Here is a 21,790-nt window from a genome sequence, read left to right on the forward strand (position 1 = left end):
ATTGACAGAAATGCTGAGCAAAAAAATAAACTTGTCTCAGATTTTTTAGTAATTAAAAAGAAAAAGTTTTTAAAAAAAAGAGCCAGAGGGAGAGAGCAGAAGCTTATGGCATTCTGGTTCTGTGTCTCTGTTTCACCTGTTTTACATGTCCTATAATGACTTCTGAATATGTGTAAGAATAGCAACACATGCTGGCAGTTTGACCAAAGGGTGTGCGTGTGCATGTGTGTGAGTGTGCATGCGGGAGACAGAGAGAGTAGGGGGGGAAGGGTGGGGAGACTCGATGGTCCATTAGAGTGCAAACACAGAGACATTCCTGCAATAAAATCCTTGTCTTCTGAGAATCGCAGTCTGGAAGAGATGGTTATGATTTAACAAAAGAATTCTCTAAAATGTTCCCCGGTGCTAATGCTGTTCTTAATAATATGAAAAGGTTTTGCCAGGAAGAGGAATAAAACCGTCGATTTAATTAAAAAAAAAAATAGGCACGTGATGGTTTTTTAGAGCACGCAGGGGAAAATATTACCTTTATGACAGTTATGTCATTTTCAAAAAAATGCCTTATTCTCTGAAATTCCACAACCAGACAAGGTTATTATAAATGGTAGGTAAGGAAAGCAGAGCATGGCAATAAAGGGGTTAATCTGCAAAGCACAGAGCCATCTGGCTGAGCTGGTTTGTTATAATCGAGCAGATTATGTTCACGGGACTCAGAGTTTAAGGCTCCTCTCCCATAGAGCAACTCTGCACAACCCAAGCAGACCAACTTTGGGACTTTGAATGAACATATTTACATCCACCTTTCTCTTCATGTCGACTTTTCTGGAAACATTCACACGGATGCCATGGTTACTCCTACCACGGTAAGGGAAATTTGACGTTTTCTAATAGGGTCCTAAGAGGGCGGGGAGGGGAGGGGGGGGAGAGGGGTCCTTTAAAGAAGTATAATGGGGAAGAGGGGGGTTCTTGTAAGCAGTAGATCTGTCCCAAATGTTGCCTTTCCCATTATGCCTCCTCCTTCCCCCACCCCTACTTGCCCTATAGCTTGCTTTAGTCCTGAGGTTCCTCTTTCCTCCTGCTCTGCACACAGTTGTTCGGGTCCCTGGCAAGAAAACAGCAGAGAAGAAATATGAGGTGTGAAAGGAATCTGATTTAAGAGGCAAAAGCAAAGGAGACTCTTGGTTTTATTTTAAGAGGGAAACCAGCAACTGCAGGTATAACAAAAGGGGTTGGAAATCTTGATCGTGGATTGCAAGGATCAGCCTCAGCACATGTAGCATGCTTGCCCTAAGGGAAAGTTAGAGCCCATGACAAGCAAAGTCAAAATTCCGAATTTCTAGACCTTGCCTGTCTCAGGTAAATAACTTCACCGGAGCTTTCTTTTTTGTTTGTGCCAGACACTGGAAACCCTATTAATGACCTTTGAATTAATCCCCATTCTCCTCAAACCCAAACATTAAATTCTCTGGGAGAAACTGGAGATCAAAGGATTGCCTGCACATCTGTGTCTAGGTGAAAAAGATACACTCACTCTGTGCTAGGATGGCAGGAAAACTATTCTTACGCTGCAATTTCCTTCTAGGAATGGAGCACACAACTAATCAACATAAACGCACATATAGAGAGCAAAATAGAAAGCTGTTTCTCATCTAAACAGCTGAAATGCAGCTTAAAGCGTCAGTTACTGGCGAGTCCTTATGGAGACACCAAACTGCTATTAGCAAGAGGGGGAAAAGTCCTTGAATGGTTTAGATAGCTTTCTGATCAGTTCTTAATCCTTCATTAAAATAAATGGCAAAGCTCTGTGTTGGTCCTATCTCTTGAACTATAAATATGCAGTATCCGGAGAGATGGATATTTTGGATTGAATAGGGCTGCTATGTGCACATTCTCTGGTTCCTATATTGCAAAACCAGTTATTTAGAGATGACTCTGTGTGTGTGAGAGGGGTTGCTTCCCTCCCCCCAATTTTAAATAGACAGGGATGCATGCTATATGGTCCAGTCAAGTGTTACAAGCTACAGCCTTTCAGAAAGCACTCTTTGCTCTTAGGCACATGTGATTTGTTGCACGAAGAGTGCAAATGGTATGTAAAGTTTGCTTTTACATTGCGCCTTCAGGAAAATACTCAGACAAATAGGAGAGACATTCTTGGGCACAGAGATATACCTGATCTGTGCAAACCTGTAAGTGGAGGAGAGGCTTAAGAAACACCTATAAATGAGATGTAGCGAAAAAGAAAAACTAATAATAAAAAGAGAAAAAAATCACTTTGTGGCAAGGCAAACAAAAGCAGTAGAGAACAGGAGAGAGTTCAGCATGGTTCCAGCTGCTAGTAGTAAAAAGATTGGTCTTAGATACACGTGTCAGTACCAGGAGCTCTGTGTGTGAGCATAGAGAGGGGAGAAAAACTAGATGTGATTGCAGGTGGTAGACATAAAATATGCAGAGAAAAGAGGATGTACCAGAGAGCCAGAAGGGGAGTGCTTTTGTGTAGAAGGGTGCTATAATTTGGGACATGCAATACACATAGGTTTAGGATTTCTTTTTTTTTGTCTTTTTCACCATGGAAAGAAGAACTAAATGCTACTAGAAATACAGATATAAGGAGTCTGGGGGGAAAGTGTTATGTACTGAAAATAAACTGCTATGTATTGAGTATTGTGTATTGGGTTAATTAGGACAGATGAGCCATACAAAGGTGGTCAGCTAAAAAGGGGAACTGCTGCAGGTCAACTGGAAAAAGAGGATCTTTGTGGGTGGAAAAAAGTTTAGGATCTCAGAAGGGGAAGTAACACTTGAAAGGGATGGGAAAAGGTGCAGACTGGAGGCTGCATGATGATATGAAAGGGATATACAAAGATGCTAGGGTGTGCAAGGGGGAGGCAGGATATGGAGTGGCAGTGGAGGGAGAAAGGTGAAAGCACAGGGCACAAAGGATGTTTGGAGGAGGAAGAAAAATGTGAACTATTGTCTATTTGAAGAAAGGTATGGAAAATAATCAGCTACATGATGCTTGTGGGGGGCATCTAAAGGAGACACCTTTGATTCTGCCAAGAAATAGCTATGAGGATGTATTTGCAAGGAAGGTGTGAAGAGTATGAAAAGCAAGGCTTGCATGGTGATAGAAACACATGCTGAAAAGAGGAATGCAGAGGAAAAAGCTGAGCTGGATGGAGATAGGGTGTGGTGATGGGAAAGGGTATAGGGACCTATAAGGGTATGTAAAGGGGTAGTTGCTTAGAGAAATTTCAGAGGAGGTTGGAAGCCTGCTGGAGTGTGCTGCCTGGTTGCAAGACAGAGACAGAACTGAGGAAAAAGCCATGTGAAGGTGCTGTGAGGAAATGCAAGATAGTAGAAACCACGGGGGCAGGGTAAACTGTGACAGGAATATAAAGATGTAGCAGGTCTTGAGAAGCATGAGAATGGGGAAAAAATCAGGAATGTAGGAGGCATAAGAATGAAATTAAGAGTTAGGTTTTCTGTAAAGATGCCTCGGCATCCAAAGGAGGTATAAGCAAGACAGCACAGGATGAGAGGAAATTTAGGGGTTTATTTCTTCATAGGTAAACAGAGAAAATAATGCAAATATGCAGGAGTGCCTTGGCCAGCAGAAACAGAGGATGCCTCTTTGCCAGGTAGTTGAGATAACATGAGAAGAACTGGTAATATGTTATAGGGGAAGCAGTTGAGGAAAATAATGTAAAGTAAGGAATAATGTGAGGGGTGTAGGAGGAGGAGAATGCATACACAAACAAAAAGGAGTGATTTTCTGTTAAGAGAGGTGTAAGAAATGTGCTTATATCTCTGTGGTAGGTACTGACTAAGTGAAGCAGCAAGAGGGAATGGAATAAATGTGTTAGCGGAGAAATGACTAGAGATATAAAGGGTGAGAAGAGAAGGAATGGGAGGGATAACTACCTGGAGGGCCCTATAAGCCACATGGCTGTACTAAGGTCAAAAGTAAAGTGTGAAGTGTGCGGAGAGGTAAGGGGAGTTAGGAGCTGTAGGGCATGAAGTGGAAGTGAATGGGAATGACAGTTCATGTTACAAGGGGTGAGAAACTTAGTGTAGGTTGTCACATAATAGTGTGTAAGCAAGGAAAGTACCTGCTAGTTTGTGCCTGCTTGTAAGGGCTGTGGAAGGGAAGGTGAAAGGAGTGAAAAGCTGTGCCTGATAAGGGAGATTTGTGCATGAAGCATGCTCTAAGTAAATGAGGGAAGTAGAGGAAAGGATTGCAGACCTGGGTGTGGGGCCTGGGAGAAGGGAAACAGCTCATGGGGGAGGGAAGAGTGATGAGGAGTGAGAAAAAGTTTATGACGGCTTAAGCCATCTGTAGTTATCTGCCTCTTAATTTAAGGGAGGCTGCCTAAGTGTGCAAGGGTCTGTACATGTATGCATAGCAGCATAAGAGCAGGTTGGGAGTTAAGTGTAAGGGAGAGCAAGTAGGGGACACAGGTAAATGCATGTAGTCAGTGACAATAGCTGCTGGGTTTGTGTGCTGGCTGGACAGATTTGTTCAGTGAGTGTTGTGCTTATGTGACTGGCAGAGTTGTAGAGGCAGGCATGTGATGATAATGATCCAGTGGGTCTGCAGGAAGAAGCTGAAATCCTTGAGGGGAAAGTAAGAGTCCCAGATTGCCATAAGGGACATATGTCTGTGTGGAAGTTACAAAAATGCACCCATGAAGATGGCTACGGGAGGCCAGCAGGAGAATCACGTGTCCACTGCATTTGTGGCACAACTCTCCGTGTTGAAATGAGTTATGTAAGACACAAAACAGAGGTGAGTTTCGTGAGGACTAAGAAGCAATGTTTGCATTGAGAAGGAGGGTAGGGAAAGATGACTAACTGAGAAAATGGTTTGGTGCGTGGGTAGCAATAGGACTAAACGTGCCCTCGATGTGCTTCCCTTCTTTGTGATGTGTGCAGCAGGCAGGCTCTCCTTTAGAGATTTTACAGACTTTTTTCTAAAGAATGACTGAATAATCCTGAACAAAACCCCAGGATGTCTAACTAAAATATTTATACCAGCTTCGTTTGGAGGCATATCAATGAGTCTTATTTTCATGCCTTCAAACTTCACTATACTACTGCAGGTGCAAAATGGCAGAGATATTTCTGTAGGGCCAGTTACCAGGGCTGTTGGATGAACAACCATAGGATAGAAGTACACATAGGGAGTACAGATATCTATCAAAGGAAACAAGAAAGAGCTAGCTTTCTGCATGGCTTGAAGCAGTGCTGGAGTAATGTGCAGCTGGCTGAAGGTTAAATGCATAGGACACATTAAGGGTGTGAGAAACACTGAGAATGTCTTTCCCTTCAAAACAATCACATATATTGACATCTGCTCTTCTAATCTGCTCTACCAATATCTTCAAATTGTCTGGCTTGCCTAGGGGTTTGGTGACATTTTAAGCACTGTCCTACACTGGGTAGGAAAATGTTTGTGTACATCTATAGCTAATAAGAAGATTGTGAGCAATTCTGCGAGACTTGCAGTGGGAGAAGACAGTCTGATCACACTGAACCTTTAGGCTTGAAGGCTGAAGCCTCTGGGCCCATACTTTACATACCATCACTCACATAAAAGTTCATGGATCCCAATCTGATTTATTCCATGGATCAATCCCCACCAAAAAAAAAAAGAGAAAAAAAATAAGTACTCAGTAAAATACTTAGCTAGTAGGCAGTTAATACAACCATGGTCTGTGTTGTGATACTTTATATGATTATTTCCCACTAAGGAGTCCAATTCAAGCTCCCCAGCAAAATAATATTTCCTGGTGGTGCTTGGAGCTGGCTGTGGTCAGTGGAAAGCCCCTTTCTCCTGTGGTGGCAGTGAACTTCCCACAGGTGGGTTGTGGGTGGTGGGGGATATCAAGAGATTGTCCATGAGGGGGAGACAATCAGCCCCAGCCCCTGGGATGCAGCTGGGCTCAAAACAGGCCCCAGCCTCCCCTGCCCACTGGCACCAGTAATGCTCTGGTCTCTGGCCACTCGGCTTCCTCCCCACCTAACCGCTGAGAAAATAAATAAAAAGCAAATAGTGGCATGGACCTGCCAGCTGTCTGGGAAAAGAGATATGGATTGATGGGTACAATTAGTGTTGGATTGTGGCAGGAAGTGGATCAAAGTATGAGTGATCAAGCTCTGTTGGAGTGAGAAGAACATGGGGCATTACTGCCTGCCTGGACTCCTTTGTAGCCATGGCACAGCCAGAGAAATGTGTTTGCTGGAACATCTGGGTGTCCCTGCAGATGTTTGCTGGTGCGGGAACACGTGTGTGCCTCCTCATGGTGACTAGGAGCAGACAGTGGAAAGAAGCTGTGTGTGGGTAGGGATGACAGAGGTGGATGGCAGCTGTTTCTGTGTGGGAGACAACCATCCCTGTTCAAGCATCTGTCGGTGAGGGATATGGGGATAAGTTGCTTTCTGGAGGGACAGATGGGAAGTGCATGTGAAGGAAGAAGTGGTAAGGGTGGGTATGGAGTAGTTTCAAGGTTGTGTTCTAGAGGAAATATACAGAGCTATGTTCCTGATTGTATCATGACCTTCAAGTCCATAGGGGAAGGGGATTCCTCTGCAGAAAGCCTCAAGGAACATTACATTTCCTGAGGAATTAAAAGAAAAGTACACCCAAGTATCCAGTACAGTTAAGACTATCCTTCTTTCCTTCATGTGATACAAGCGCCTTGCTGTGTGAGCAAGCTAAGCAAGGTGGCCCTTTCCTTCAGGGCAGCAACGATTTGGAAAGATCAGAACAAGATCATATACTCCTCCCTCTCTTATTTTTCTCTATGTCTCTCTCCTCTCCACCTCTTTGCACACACGCAAAAGGGTCTTTCCCAATTTGGCTTCTAAGTTTGTGTTTGAAATTGCCCTCTGTGGGAATGTATGATAAAGGTATGTTTGCATGAGGACAGTGGTGTGTCGAGGAGGGTTGTGTGTCAGTACATGTTGCAACAAAGTTCATCAGTAGTCATCTGGAGCTCAGAGAAGTCAACGTGTTGGTTGCGTTTCGATGCACATGGAAAGGATAGGAGATAATTCCACTTTTCCACCAGGCAGTGCCGGGAAACCAGCATGCATGAGTCATTGCCACTCTGCCTGTACTTTAGAGGGAGTTACCGCCTGCCTAGCCATGTAAATACACATATTCCATAGAACAAGCTCCTTTTGTGTTATCTATTACAAACTTGTACCAGAGGAGATTAAAACATTCATGGAGTATTGCAACTGATAGGGTAAGATTTGCAGCACTCCTCCAAGATTTTCTGTGTTTCAGCTGCGTATTATCAATAATGGAACCACAGCAATAAATGTTCTTTTTCTCAGCTGCTCTTTCACACTTTCCAGCAATAAATTCCTTTATTTTGGGTTTGTCCCTGCTATAGATTTTACATGTTTTATCTTATATTAGCTGAGTTAGCATGTGAGAAAGTGTTAATCTAGTTAACTTTGAAATATATATTTCTAGGCTATGGCCCTACAAAAATTCATGCTCATTTGCCAGAAGTCTAAATCAATATTGTCAGAGGTAACTGGCAGTTAACTGGAGAGCTACAGAAGAAGGAAGTTGCACTCTATATGAATGTTTAAAGGCTCATCTACAGTCAAAAGTGAATTCAGTTGTGAGTGTGAAATTTAAATACAGTAACTGCTTCTGAAAAGCTCTGTGGTTAGACAAGTTATAAGTTAGCCTCCTCTCCTGTGCCTTCTGCCTCAGCCAGGAGGTAGACAAGCACACTCACAAGACGAAAGCAGCTTTTGTCCCCTTGAGAGATAGGATTAGGGCAATATTTGGTTTCTGCTCCAAACCAAGATCAGATGTTATGACTTTTAACTATTAAATACAGACTTTATAAATGTGATAGAAACATTTAACCAGTTTTCCCAGTATGATCTGTTTGAGGTAAACCTGTAGTACCACTAGATGCTGTGATCTGTGATGAGCTTAGTTTCAGAAATGCTAAATGATAATGACAAATCCAATGCCTTAGGGGAATAAAAAACATAATACATAGTCAGCTGAGTTAAAAAAAAAGAAAGGATTCCTTATATACAAATAGTATAGCAGAAATATTTAACAAATGCTTTGGAAGAATGTGGAAATGTTTGTGTGTGTCCTTTACCATTCCTCACACTTCCTTACCTACACCTAGCATATAAGCAGTAGCCACAAAATCAAGGTAGCTGCAAGGTAACAGCAAAAATAAAGTCCAGTGACACATCTTAGACTTTGCCCTGCTCTGGATTAGGTAATAAAACCATGGTCATTAAGAGGGATATGTCATTTCATGTGCTAGGGGTCTTTCCTGGATTTGTACAATCAAAAGAAAATATTTGTTCAGTTCATTCTTTTGAGCTCCTGTGATAAGTACAAAATTATTTCCTCCACATATTTCTCAAACAATTTCCTTAGTCTTTTACTTGATCAAAGTTCCAAATGGATGATGCAGATAATTCTGTAACATAAAAAAGTCTTCCTGAAAGGACAGGTTTTCTTCAGTGTTTATTGATATTTGTATGTTCTCCCAATTAGATCCCTCAACATCTTAAGCAACTTTCCTTCCTTGTTACTGCTTACCAATATATTTTTGAACCTAATGGCCTTAAGGTCTACAAAAAGCAGGATTCTCAAAACCAGAGTTGACACTTCTTTTCAGAAACAAATGGAAGTTTTAGTATTGATAGTAATAAAAGCACAATTAATCCAATGCCATGAGGATCTGAAAGTTCTACAAACTAGAATTCTTTTAAATATTCTTGGCCTTGTAGGTAAGAATATGAATAGTTATACTTTGCAAATATCTGTTTTAAAGAGGAGTCATGCTTTCTCCTCAGGCCTATGTGGTGAGTACCAACATTTGCCAAGTACACCTCTCAGTACTTCTGTGTGGCACTTGCCCATAAAGCAGCCACATGAATCAGGCTTTGCATCATATCCTGGTCCTGCTTTGTTTAAAAAGATAGGTTGCTAAAATTCAGCCCCCTGAGTGACTATGTATTGGCTGTATAGAATGACTAGTATAGTCCAGCTACTTCCGGTAGCAGGTGTGATTTCCAACAGACAATTCCTTTTCAGAGAGATGGCAAATATCTCACATTATTCTAACATCTTTAGGAAGTACTGCCTTAATATTTTTTTCCTTGTGGATGGGATCTATGTGTACCTAGAAAAAATGTTGAATCAGCTTATTAGCACAAAATCTATTCATGAAGCAATCTAGGCAGAGACCAACTTTCTGCTGAAAGGTTGCATTTGAATCACTCAAGAACAATGTTTTGCTTTTGTATTGAAAAAGTAGCAACTACAGGCTCTGAGAAAAGCAAACCAGTCTACCAATACAAGATGAATTTGGCGGTTTGGTGTTGTTTTGTTTGTGTTTTGCCATTTTTTTGTTTGTTTGTTTGTTTGGGTTTATTTTTAACAAAAAAAACCAAAAGCTTCATGGAGTTAAATATTGCCTTGGGAGGCTAAAGCTGTTTTTAACATCTGCTAGGATAGGGAGTGGTCTCTCTTGGAAGAGTTTGCATTTTGGGGAAACAGATATGTTTTTAAAGTCCAAGGAAATATTCTGAATTTTCTTGCTTTTTTTTTTTCTTCTGTCTTTTCTCTATTAAGAAGTCTTCCTGTTTGCTTTGTTTTTTTTTCCCATAGTTTGTTCTCATTTGCTTTATTCCCTTGAAATAAAAGCTAGTGTCTTTTCAGTGTTTGCCATGCCCAGAACCAGCATTAAGCAAATCTGATCAGTTTAGTTGGTCTTTGGTGAGTTCATTTGTTTATCTTATTTTTTCTCTGGTTCAGATTGTGCCTTTACTGACAGTTTCTGATGATAAATTTGACACCAGCACCTCCACTGAACTCAATGCATTTATTTCTGATTTACACAGAAGCAGGAATCCTCACCTAAGCAAATGTGGAAATGCACCTGATTGCAGGCCAAATTCTGACGTCAGCTGCACCCAGGCAATCCTCCTGAAATTAATGGGACCATAAACAACTCTTAAATTTCAGTCTTGGTGTTTGTTTTTTTAAAAACCATGGATGCACATTCAAAGCATTTTAGTATGTTGAATCATAAGAAGTCAGAGAGGGGAAGAGAATATTATTAGATGAGCGGTGTATTTGATTGTAAAAATTGTAGCAAATACATTTATTTGCTGGAATTTGCCAGTTCCCTAGAAATAAACCATTCCTCTGTTTGTTCTACTAAATTACAACTAAGTCCCCCTGGACAACAAAGTTTAAAAACATGGTAGGCTTCCCCCTTGCTCAAAACCCTGTCTCCTTGTTGACCCATCTGTTAGCTGCTTGAGACACAAGCCATCCACAGACCAGGAAAAGATAAAGCCAGTGAAGTTTGTTGAACTGGAGCAACACAGGGTTCATACTGCCCCCTCGCAGGCGACTCTGAAAGCTGCTGAGCTTGGGGGTCAGGTGGAATTCCTCAGAACTGGAGAATTAAACCAAACAAAATCCGTCTCCTACTACACTGTAATAGCTCCTAACATGGTCTGTGGTCCTAAGATCCCGACGAGCCAGATAGCATATTCTTCAAGGCTTTGTCATGTCTAATTTTAAATTCATCAAGTGACTGTGTCAAGTCAGAATCTTTATAAAACCCCCCATCCAACTTTAATGCCACTCATTACTACAGTATTGAGTGCTTTTCCATGTAAAAGTTGTTAACAACAGCACAATCCTCAGTGGCAGTAGGACAGCTGGCAAGAGTTCTTTTTAGAGTAGAGGCTTGTTTTCAATTTTATTTTTTATGAGTTAAATTCTAGTGATTTTTTCTAACCATGGCATTCTTTGAGAAAGAGCTGAAAATAAAAGGTATCATTGTTGAAAAAAAACAGAAATATTTTAATAAATAATCTATTCTTTGTCACTATCTCTTTTTCAAGAGATAGGCTTAGCAGCATCTCCCAAGATAATTGAGGTATGTCTGTAGGCTGGCAGCAACCTGGACAGAGATCCAGAAAGTAATTTTATACAAATTGGCATGCCTACACAATACAGCACCCTGCTCTAGTAGGGTCTCCTGATCCTACAATAAACTGGCAAAACTACATCAGGATAACTAGCTTTACTTCTGTTTGGATGGCATTGCAAAGCTCTCCAGAAAAAGTTGCTCAAAGACTCCGTAGATTAGTGTGAAGACATTCACATGTGTAAAGAGGCTCAGGTGGAGCAGAAAAGACAGCACTTTAGGAGCCAGCACCCTGAACTGCCTGCATAGTGAGCACAGGCTATGCCATGCAGAAGATAGCCACTTGCTCTGCCATGTCCCTGAAAACACGTTAAGGCTCCTCACACATTCAGACTGTTTTGTGGGACACATGAACTAAGCTACAGCCTATTTCCAGTTTCCTCAGGTCAGCATGCTCTTTTAGGATGGCTGGAGTCAGAAATCTTCTTGGTCTTCTAAGGGAAATATGCCAAATCATTGGCAAGAGAAAGATACGAACAGCTTCTTGCTATTTAAGATATTCAAATGTGTGCACACATGGCTACCATAGCCTTCCTTAGCCAGGTCCATAAAATTGATTGTTTTGATATTTAGTCATAAATATCTCTAGCCACGTGCTTAATTGCATTCTGAATTTTCTCCAGATTAATTTTAACACATGGAAATTTACAGATTACAAAGTAGCATCCAAAATTATTTCCTCATTAACTGGCAGATTTCCATTGATGGATTTCACTTTGTTTTTTTTTTGTCTTTTCCCATCCATCAGCTTCTATCATCCTCCTGCTGAATTTTCTTGCATAGTCAGTTGCTAGCTCTGGAGATAACTAGCTTAACAGAAGCCTAATTCTGACCCCACTTACATGGAAGAACCCTAATCGACCCCCAGGGAATAAGTTCATCTTGAGGCAGTGAAAACTTAGCCCAGAGTCAAGACCTGAGAACTCAACAGTTAAACTATTGCAAATAACCAGGGAAATGGGAGTAGTTGTTTCTGCACAAGAAGTTTTCTTAACGTATAAACAGTTTTGTAAATCAGAACTAACAAATTTTCACCTGAAGTTCTGCTCTGACCTGACTACTGATAGATGGCATCACATCTTGTCTAATCACAAGTCTGATACCCCTCTTGTTTGTTTGCTTGCTGGCTTGTTTTTTTTACTTTTTTTACAAGAATGTGCTGATGTGATGACTCTGGCTGTTTCAGTTTTTTCCATCCATGAACCTCATCCAGATGAATTATCTCAGGAAAATCTGAAAAATTAAACCCAGCATTTTACCTTTGATCTGAGGTAAATAATTGTAGGTGCCATCACCAGCCTTCCACAGGAAGGTGGTCCAGAATAAAGGACTTGAAAAGAATCTCAAAGATCCTTCTAAAAGCCATGAAATATTTTAGTGATTTCATTTCTTCCTTCCTCTTTCTTACTGAAAAGGAACAGATGGGAACAGAAGTAAACTCTGCCATCTGGAAAGACTGAAAGATTAGTATGAAAAGGGCCAGGTGTCAAGTTTTTTCATCACCAGCTCATCCTTGCCAGCTATCAACATCAAAACCTAGTCTCAACAAGGGCTAAATAACAAGAAAGATAAATGATTTTGGAAAGCCATTTTTTCATTATTTTTTTTGCAACCTAATTGTTCAGCTATTTTGAATATTATACAGTTATACACAGAAGCACAAAATAAATTAATTTATAGTTTTACCTTTTATATCAGAGTGAATTTTCTGCCTTGGTCTTTCCTACACTACGTTTAACGCTGCCGTCTGGATTCCAGTTAAAGTGCATTAGCTGTGTCATCATCTTCTGATATTATGCTAATTAGAATTTATTTATAGGTAATATGGACCTTGTTCTTAGAACAATTTCAAATGAAATATAGCACCCTTCAATCTTTGAGTGGGAAATCAGAAGTCTAAAATCCGTCATAATTCAGTTCAGTCTCTGGGTGGTGTTAGGTCCACTGACTTTTCTTCTTTAGATATTGGAAATCATATGTGCCTAAGTAATATATATATGCACGTAATTATGTATATATGTTTGCATATATATATGTGTGTACAACAACTGTACGTAGAATGAGACTGAATATGTCCTGTTCCTTGTCTGAGCAGATTTTCTGTTTGGCTTTTTATTTTAATTTCAGTTATGAGAACTCACAATGCTTCAGTTTTAAACTTATAACTACATTTCCAGTGAAGGACATTTGAGAAAATAATATAACTTCTGCATACAAATGGGATAATACAGATCCTGCAAAATTCAAATAAACAACCTGTGCCAGGCCTGGCCTAGATGAAAGTTCTGGGAAATCACCAACATCAGTGCTGTGAATTCCATTTTTTAAAGCTTTTTTTGTTTGTTTATGTTTTTATCTCCCTACACTTCTTTGAAGTAACATGTTGCATCTTTGTCTCATGTTTTCCACTTGTGTGTAATTACTTCTCTTGAAAAACAAACAACGAAACTACTGTATCTCTTAAATTTAAGGACAACCTTCAAATAAAACCCCATCACATAATACCATAACATTCCTTGATTCTTTCCCATCATTTCAAGTTTTAAGTTGGGCACAAGAGCAAAGTCAGAAAGTTTTAATTTGAATTCAAGTTTATGTCCATCTAATATATATAAAATGCTATTCAACAGTTACAACCAATGCTTTTCTTTTTCAAACATGCAGAATGCATGTACACTGAATTTCTTAGCAAATACCCTCAGCCCTGTTTTGCTATCTTTTGCAGAACAATTTTGTTACTTAGTTACAAATATAATTCTTCCCAGAAGCTGGGGCTGCATAAACTGGTACTTTTCTCAGTGCATAATGCAATCCTTTATGCTCCTTTTACACATCGGCTGTGATTGCCTTTCATAAGTTTTTTCTTGTAGTCCTCAATTTTCTCCCGTGTCTGCATGTTTGTATGGGTTTGTGGTTTGGTAAGAGTCAGCTGCGGCCTTCTCTTGCTTTCACTCCAAAACATGCAGTTTGTTTTCTTTCTGCTGTACAACCTGGCAAATTTTCATAGCTTTTATTTTTTTTTTTTCTTTCTCTAAACATCCAGAGTTTGCATATTTTTTTTTCCTACTTGACAGCTTTGTGCCCCATCTGAGCATACAAGGTCCACAAGCTCCACTGAAATTGCTTGTTTGATTGAAGAAGTCTCAAATATGTTACGTAAAAAAGTTTTGTCCCCATTCCCGCTTTCTTTCTGTGATTCTGATACCTTTCAAAATTTCTTTACCACAGTCTGACAACTGCTTTGCTTGTCTCTTAATGCCATGGAACAAAGCAAATCTAGGACTTAGGACCAACCCTCCAAGGCATAAAAGACATAATATTATCACTCATGTTCTTCCTCAATAACATTCTTTATCTTTGTAAGAAGATAATTTCTTGTTTGAATCTCTTCTACTTGACTTCAGGAAAGGTTAGGCTCTTTGATGACCTTTGGCATCTCCATTTTCTCATCATCTTTCTGCTCTTCAGGAGCTACATATGCTCATCTTTTTCTCCTGAAAACATGACTCTGACCAAGTGCTTACAATTCACTGCACCCTCATGATAGGCAGAATTCAGACAGAAAAGGGAAAAGGCATCTCTGCATCCCTGTCTCGGACAGACACAAATTGAAACCATCTTTCAATGATTAAAATACATTTTTGCCAAAATTGTTTAGAGGGACAGAAAAAGAATGGCTGTATCAGACTTGCAAACTACATCTCCGTCAACACCATCAGATGGTGATTTAACTGTTTTATTTACTTGCCTTCCATTTCATCAAAGGCTTTTAGAAACTCTGACCCTTTTCTATGTTCCCTCCTATAAGTCATTGCTCATGCAAATTTAGGATAATGGTTGTCCTCACTACAGATTTAGACTAATTTATCCACAATCAAAATAAAATAATAAATAAATAAGCCACCTTTATTATAAAGCCTAAACTGTGAATTTAAAGCAAGCTATGATTTTACCAGCATGTCCATGTGCACATAAACTGATTATGTTATCGGAGTGCCTGGTTTTGAGTTTAGCATAAATTATTTTCCAGGTAACCATGACTAACACCAAACAAGTTGTTTGTTGGCAGTTACATGAATTTTGTAAAAATAAATCTTGTAAAAAAAAAATCTTGTAAAAAAAAATCTTACGAATTTTGTCTTCTGCTTGTACTCCTTCCCTGAGTTTTACTCCCTTTCGTTCTGCAATACCTCAGCTACCTCCTACTCTCGCGCTCTCATTTCCCTGTCATGTAAGCACCTACACAGTGTTTTATCTCTTTTCCATGTTCTCTGACTACTAGCTTGGCAGATTTCAATATGTGCTTTTGCTATTTGGGAGCACTGCCTATACTGGTGAGTAGCCTAAAAGCTACTTAGCTTGCAATACTTTGCTCTTTGAGTGAGACAGTCGCTAACCTGAGTGTCCTCTTCCACCAGTTAGAATCACGGAATAGTTAGCATTGAAAGGAAACTCATAAAAGCTTAGTATTTTTGAGAATATTACACTTTTAGTAGATTAGGTTAAAATAAGCTTGCGAATTACTGGGAGGTATTAGCAGGTAATGTGATCGTGCAAATTTTTTTCCTTAATAAAACAGGCTAAAAAAGGCACAGAGGGAGTGCACAGGGGGAGCTGCAAGGTAAAACAATACACGTTTCGAAAGAATATTTCTGTTCCACTAAATATTTTTATGTTTATTTTGTGATCAAGCCATAACTTTTAAAAATTATTTAGGAGCAGCTGGGGGTCTGTCCAGACTGTGTTGGGAAATTCTGAAAAAGCAGCCAACTCAATTCTTTTTTGTTTTCTGATGGCTACTTGCCCCAAAATAAATCTATGATGGCTTTATCACTAGTTCACAAACTAAGTCAGTCTGTTCCTCTGTTTAATTTTGTTCATTGTGTATCACAGTACTGGAAGCACCTGGTCACAGTCTAGACCAAGAGCTTCAGTGCTGACAGTCCAGTTTGTACAGTTATTTAGTGCCTCTATAAACCCAGTGAATTAAAAGGTTTATAGTGGTGCTGGGTATTGCTCTGGATCTTGGTACTGGAAAAAAAAATGTTCTTGTCTGACTTCCTGACCAGTACAACTGTTCAAAAGTGATCACCAGTCCCCAAGAGTTCCTAATGATGCTATTGGAGAAAACTGTGACCAAAGCTTCCAGGCTCTTTCACCCTCAAGAAGCAGGGACTTGCACTAAAATACAGCTTTAAGTTGGTAAATTCTTTTTATCCTTTTATCTTTTATTCCTTTATCCTTCTACATGACTGTAGAAGGGTGTGCATCTGAAAAATGAAGCTTACTCACTGGTCATGGGTATGTATATTTTCCCAATTGTATGCATCCCAAAGAGAAAGGTGCTACCTGAGAAGGTGCACATTGTATCATACTGTAGTGTGAGATCTTGTCATAGGACTTCAGCTGTCAAACAAATGCCAGCTAACTATCCTACAGAACTGAGTGTGAGTCTTCAAGTCATGGATTGAAGACACCAGCTGATAGACAATGCTCACCACAGAGGAAGATCTGGATTCTATGAAAAGAATTAGAACAGCTTGCTCATGTGTTCTTAAATCCCTGAGTCCTACTAGTATCAAACCATCAGGAGGCATATTTTCATGTTGAACCCCTGCATTACAAATGTTTTGGGGTAGGAATTTGTCAGGCAATGAGTGGTCTGCCAATGTCATATCCACACCAACGCGTTTGCATCCAAACCAGTTTGAATGTGTGCTGTGAGAAAGATTTCATGAGCTGTAATTAGTAAGGCGTTGCTAAAACCTAGCATAGCCTTCTGTCATTCACTCAGTCTTTCAGTCATTCATTCTTGTTTCTTTTTGGCCTCCATCTCTAAAGCTCTACAAAGATATTTTTTGTGAACTCATTGGTATGACACTTCTTGCTTTCTTGATATAAACGTACCATTTATATTGACCTGTGTAGTTTCGGCTTATAGATGATGCATCTACATAAAACAAAAACAAAAACAAACAAACAAAAACAAACCCCAAACAAACAAAAACAAACAGAAAACCCCACAAAAACAAAAAACAAGTACAGTCTGAGAGAACAGAAATATTTTTTCTTGAACAGAAAAATAAATGCCTAACAAAATTGTTTTGCCAGTGTTCAGTATTTCTGTTTGGCTTTCTTTCCAGAATCATTCCTTCAACTTAATTCACTTTTACAGGAATTTTGGACTTTGAGCCCAGAGCAGTTACTGTAAATTTATAAAAAACAGTATCTGCATGGGGACCTTTTGAAAGTGGAGTGCCTGTTGGAGAAGCTGGGACAAACCATTTCCATACACAAATGATACATCTAGTGGCACAGCTTGACATTTAAGCAGTATATGTACAGCCAAAGCAAGGGATAGAGTCAGGAGCGTTGTCACTTCAGAGAAGCACCAAAAGGGTTGCATACTAGAGCTGTTGACCTCCAAAAGGAGAGCCCGCAGACCTCTGGAGATGCAGAAGTCTGCTGGCAGCAGCTGGGAGGAACCCAAAGATGAGGGAAGGGAGGGTGAAGGGTTGACAAAACAGGCTCCAAAGTGTCTTGCTGTGACTCTGACCAAGCGCTTACAGAAAATTGTCCATGAGTGAGTCCCAGCTCAAAAAAAGCAGTCACTTAGTGGAGGTTATTTGGCATGCCTGCATGAAGAACAAATGCACTGGGGTGGGGGCAGGGGTGTCATAATCCACTTAAAACCGGTTCTCAAAGGCTGAAACTCACCCCTTACATGGAGCCAGCAATGGGCACATCCACCACACTGATCACTCTGTTCTGTTATACTGAGAGCTTAGCCTGAGCCCACCCTCCTTACTAGTCTTCTAACAGAGTGAGTTTCAGACAGAGGAAAAAGGGAAATTCATTGAATATATTCCTTTTTTGGACATACTCAGTTCTCCACACCTTAATTTTCTGATTTGGTACAGTAATAGTTGTGCCATGTGTGATGGTGCCAGCAGTATCCAAATTTGTGCAAATACCCTGAAACATAGCTTGTTATGCATAGTTTGGCAATTCGATATATGTAGTCTGCCAAAATGAGACAGGAGCCTTATCAGAAGGAGACAGGAAATTCTCAAGCAAATTTGGGAGTTGACTTTCGAATTAGGAGTGTTGACAGGCACAGATCCCTCTGTCTGGCAATTATCAATTCTTCCCCTTAAAGCTGCAGAGCAAATCCAAGTGTCCAGCTTTTGCCTGGCCAGGCGATGTGTTCAAGAGCTGGTTCTCCAAAGCCATTCTTAGTTCTGTAGTTCTGGTTACAGCTTCGGCCCAAAAGTGCAAAGGTCGCATTCCTATGCTCCGCAAATCTCAGAACAGCATCTGCTGCTCATGAAAGATTTCCACCCAACATGGAGGAAATTTCAAAGCATTAACATCGAGGTTATGACATTGTCAAACACTGGACTACATTTAATCCAGTACCAAAGCACTGCCTAGGTATTAGAGTTGTTGGTGCAAGTCAGCAGGCTGTTTCCGCTTTCAGGCATCTGTAGGTTTTTTTTGGCTTTTTCCCATCTATGCTTCACTTGACTCTGACAGATCAAACTGTGAGGATACCTAAGTCTTTGTGTTAGTATCTATCTTGTATGACTGCTTCAGCATTCAGACACTTGAAGGAGTATGATCGGACACAAGGTAAATGGCAGTTTTTCTTCAAGTGGAAAACTTACTCAATTTTCCACTAAATTATTCTGTCCCTATTGGCAGTTTGCTATTTCCACAGACTTGGCTCATAAATATTGGATGTCTGCCTAGATGGGAAATTGCATTTCCATTTTCAACACCTGCTATGTGCTAGACTTCTATAAGAGGGCTAGCTAGTTTTCTGCAAGGATGGGATACTTACAGTAAGTATTGTTACCCATGACTATTGTTAAAAAGTGGTTAATGCTCATCCCGGTTTTACTTTTCTTTCAAGACATGGTTGCTATTAATTTTGTAGTAGTGTGTAATTTTGTAATATGGAATTCTTTCTTGACTTCTGTTGTTCTTATGATGTAATCATGTAACCATATCTCACACAGACATAAAAGATGCTACACTCTTCCTTATAAGCCCAGGCTATGATCTTCTTGGCCAAAGTCTCCTTCCACACCCTGTCTTTCACAGTATGTCTGTTAGTGGCTGTTTAGCAAGACACAAGTATTTGCATTTCATGATGCTGTATGTATAGAGGCTACAGAAACTTCAGCAGATTTACTGAGGTGCCATGTAAACAGAGGACATTTTTTATAATTGTAATTATACACAATTGCATAAAATTATTCATGAAAGCTCTGAAACCATCATTACATATTTGTTTATCAGATCGCAATACTATTTTTGTAAGATAGATTCAGGGCTAAATCTTTTCTCTGTCAGGCTGGTAAACCTGGATTTCTGCCCACACACAGCATGAGTACAGAATCAGTATGGTATCTCGGGCTTTTCTTACACAATGATGCATAAACATGTAAATGCTGAACTATTTCCGCCCAGCCTTGCCAGATCACACTATAGTACAGTGTCCACTTAGTGCTATACACCATGGACATATCTTTCCTTGCCTCCTACTTACCTTTATCTTAAGAATAATACCTGCAAGGGAAACACAGGGGCATTCCTTCACAGTCTTAGTAGCCTTGTCTCAATAAACACATGCACACAGGCATGTATTGTAATATTAACGTGGCAGATCAGTAGACCATGTAACCTAATGCGTCCTAAGATTCTGTTTTAATTTTCTATAGCTTAGGAAATTCAGCACACTTACACTGTTTGCTTTGGTTTTTAGGTTTTTTTTTAGCATGTATTATTTTTTGCTTCCTACTGATTTTACAAAGACAGAATGCAGAAATAGACATTTGTGCATAACTTAAAATAACATGTCACAGAATCTCTGTGGAAATTGTGTCATCTATTAAACATAAATTCTGCAACATGAGACACACTTTCCTCTCCTCTTGCAGCAGCCCTAGAGTTCTCAAAAAGAAAAAGATTAAATCAGGAAAATCACACAGACTCATGAATAGACATAAAGAGATTGCCATTCGCTTGCTTACAGACTCTTTCCTGTAAATAAATATTTATCTATCCTGTTCTCAGTAGCTTCCAATTATGAAAACTGTACATGTTTTCTAAGCAATCATCTGTTGCTGTACTATAGCATCTATAGCTCTTAGAAGGACATCCTGTACCTGCCTGATCCTTCAGCCAAGCAGTGTAGATCTTGCTTCGTTGTCATTTAAGAGGGTCAAAAATCCATTCTGGCAATTTGAGCTCATCATAAGTGGGACAAACCTGTGTGGCAAGATCTGAATACATGAATTATAACTTCTCTCATGTAAAATACCTTGTCAATGCCATAAACATATGCCATTGAACCATAAGTCAAGAAGATTAGATACAGGCTGCTCCATACAAATCTTGCCCTAGTTTATCAAAGACCCATGCCCTTCTAGAGCAATGTGCCTCATTGGAGGCTAAATAAAATTCTTTTGGGCATGTCAAATGGAAATACAGACCAGTGGGTGAGCAGATAAGTCCTTAGCTCCCTGTGACACTTACAAGGCAAAAGGTCTTTATTAAACCTTTGTGTCTAAAAATGTTAAACACATTGTCCTGTGTTGAGAGGCTTCTGGAAATATCTATAAGGTTTATCATGTTTTCCTGGTTCATATCTTTTTTTTTCCTCATGAAACAGTCCCTTAGAAACCACATAGTACAGGTCTTAGTCTGTAACCAGGTTGTATTAGTAACAAGATTTGGCTGGAAAGATAATATAAGTTTGCTGGACCTGTCATTAAAATCTTTTTCTGCATCTTATGATCTCTTATTCTCAATTATAATGTACAGCATCGTCATCTTCTCCATTTCTTAATGCTTCGGTAATATTAGTCCCAACAGCACTGCGCAAAGCCTCCCCTACTAATTGTCACAGTTGCGTCATGTAGGTAAGGCTTCTCACCCATATGGTACAGCTGTTGAAAGCAGAGGCACAGAGTTAAAATGACTGACAAGCACAGTGGCAGGAGATTCCTGTACTTAATGGACTTGTTGCTACAGTCTTCAAGTCTGGATTTAGCTTGCAGCTGGTGGTAGAATAAAGATGAAAATGCAATTTCCTGCCTCCTAGACTGAGTGAAATACACCTGGGAATGAACAGGACTAAGGAACATACATAGTTGTCTGGAGTCTTTGAAATGAAACCTGGGTGGCATAATTTTCTCTGTGGCACTTTCCATAGGAACACAATTATCTGCTGTATTCATTCCTCCAGACTATGCTAGAGGTTATCGCTGTTCTAGCTCTTACACTAGTTTCTAAAATTTACACATTAATCAGCAGAGATATGGCACTGAACTTTTCCTTGGAACTTCTGCATATTTACTGTCTTGCATGACATATGTATATATCATTACTGGATGTTGATAAGAACAAACGAGAAGGAAATATTTAACAGACGCAAACAAGCACTATACTTAGCATATGATTTATAAGTTTAAAATGAAGTCCAAATGCTAGGGCTGGGAGCCTGTTATACTGCATATGCAGTATTATGTTCTGCATCACTACTTAAATATGAAAAAATTACGTTACTTCCATTTACTCAAGCTATAGTGAATTTCTTTAGTGCTTTATGAATTACTGAGCTGTGCTGTCATGCCAAACTAAAAGTAAAAAATAAAAAAAAACAAACACCTACAAAAATACTTCAGTCTCTCCACTTTACAAGACTTTTCAAGTCAGAGACTAACATGTGCTCATGCCATCATAGTGTAGTCTGGCCCAAGTCAAGGCAAAACAAAGCA

At 39.7% G+C, this 21,790-nt stretch overlaps 1 protein-coding gene across 1 annotated transcript in view; it reads left to right on the forward strand.

Annotated features, from left to right (window-relative positions):
• The first annotated feature begins 502 nt into the window (after positions 1–502).
• NTF3 (neurotrophin 3) overlaps positions 503–21,790 on the forward strand; it is a 47,350-nt gene continuing 26,062 nt past the window's right edge. The window contains exon 1 of the mRNA XM_062615544.1: positions 503–863. Coding sequence (XP_062471528.1) covers positions 846–863 — 18 coding nt within the window. The 5' untranslated portion in view covers positions 503–845. The remainder of the gene's footprint in view (positions 864–21,790) is intronic.

Source organism: Pezoporus occidentalis, unplaced genomic scaffold (genome assembly GCF_034315485.1).
Source record: "Pezoporus occidentalis ecotype Australia unplaced genomic scaffold, CSIRO_AGI_Poc_V1 ctg182, whole genome shotgun sequence".
In the NCBI taxonomy this organism is placed as follows: Eukaryota; Metazoa; Chordata; class Aves; order Psittaciformes; family Psittacidae; genus Pezoporus; species Pezoporus occidentalis.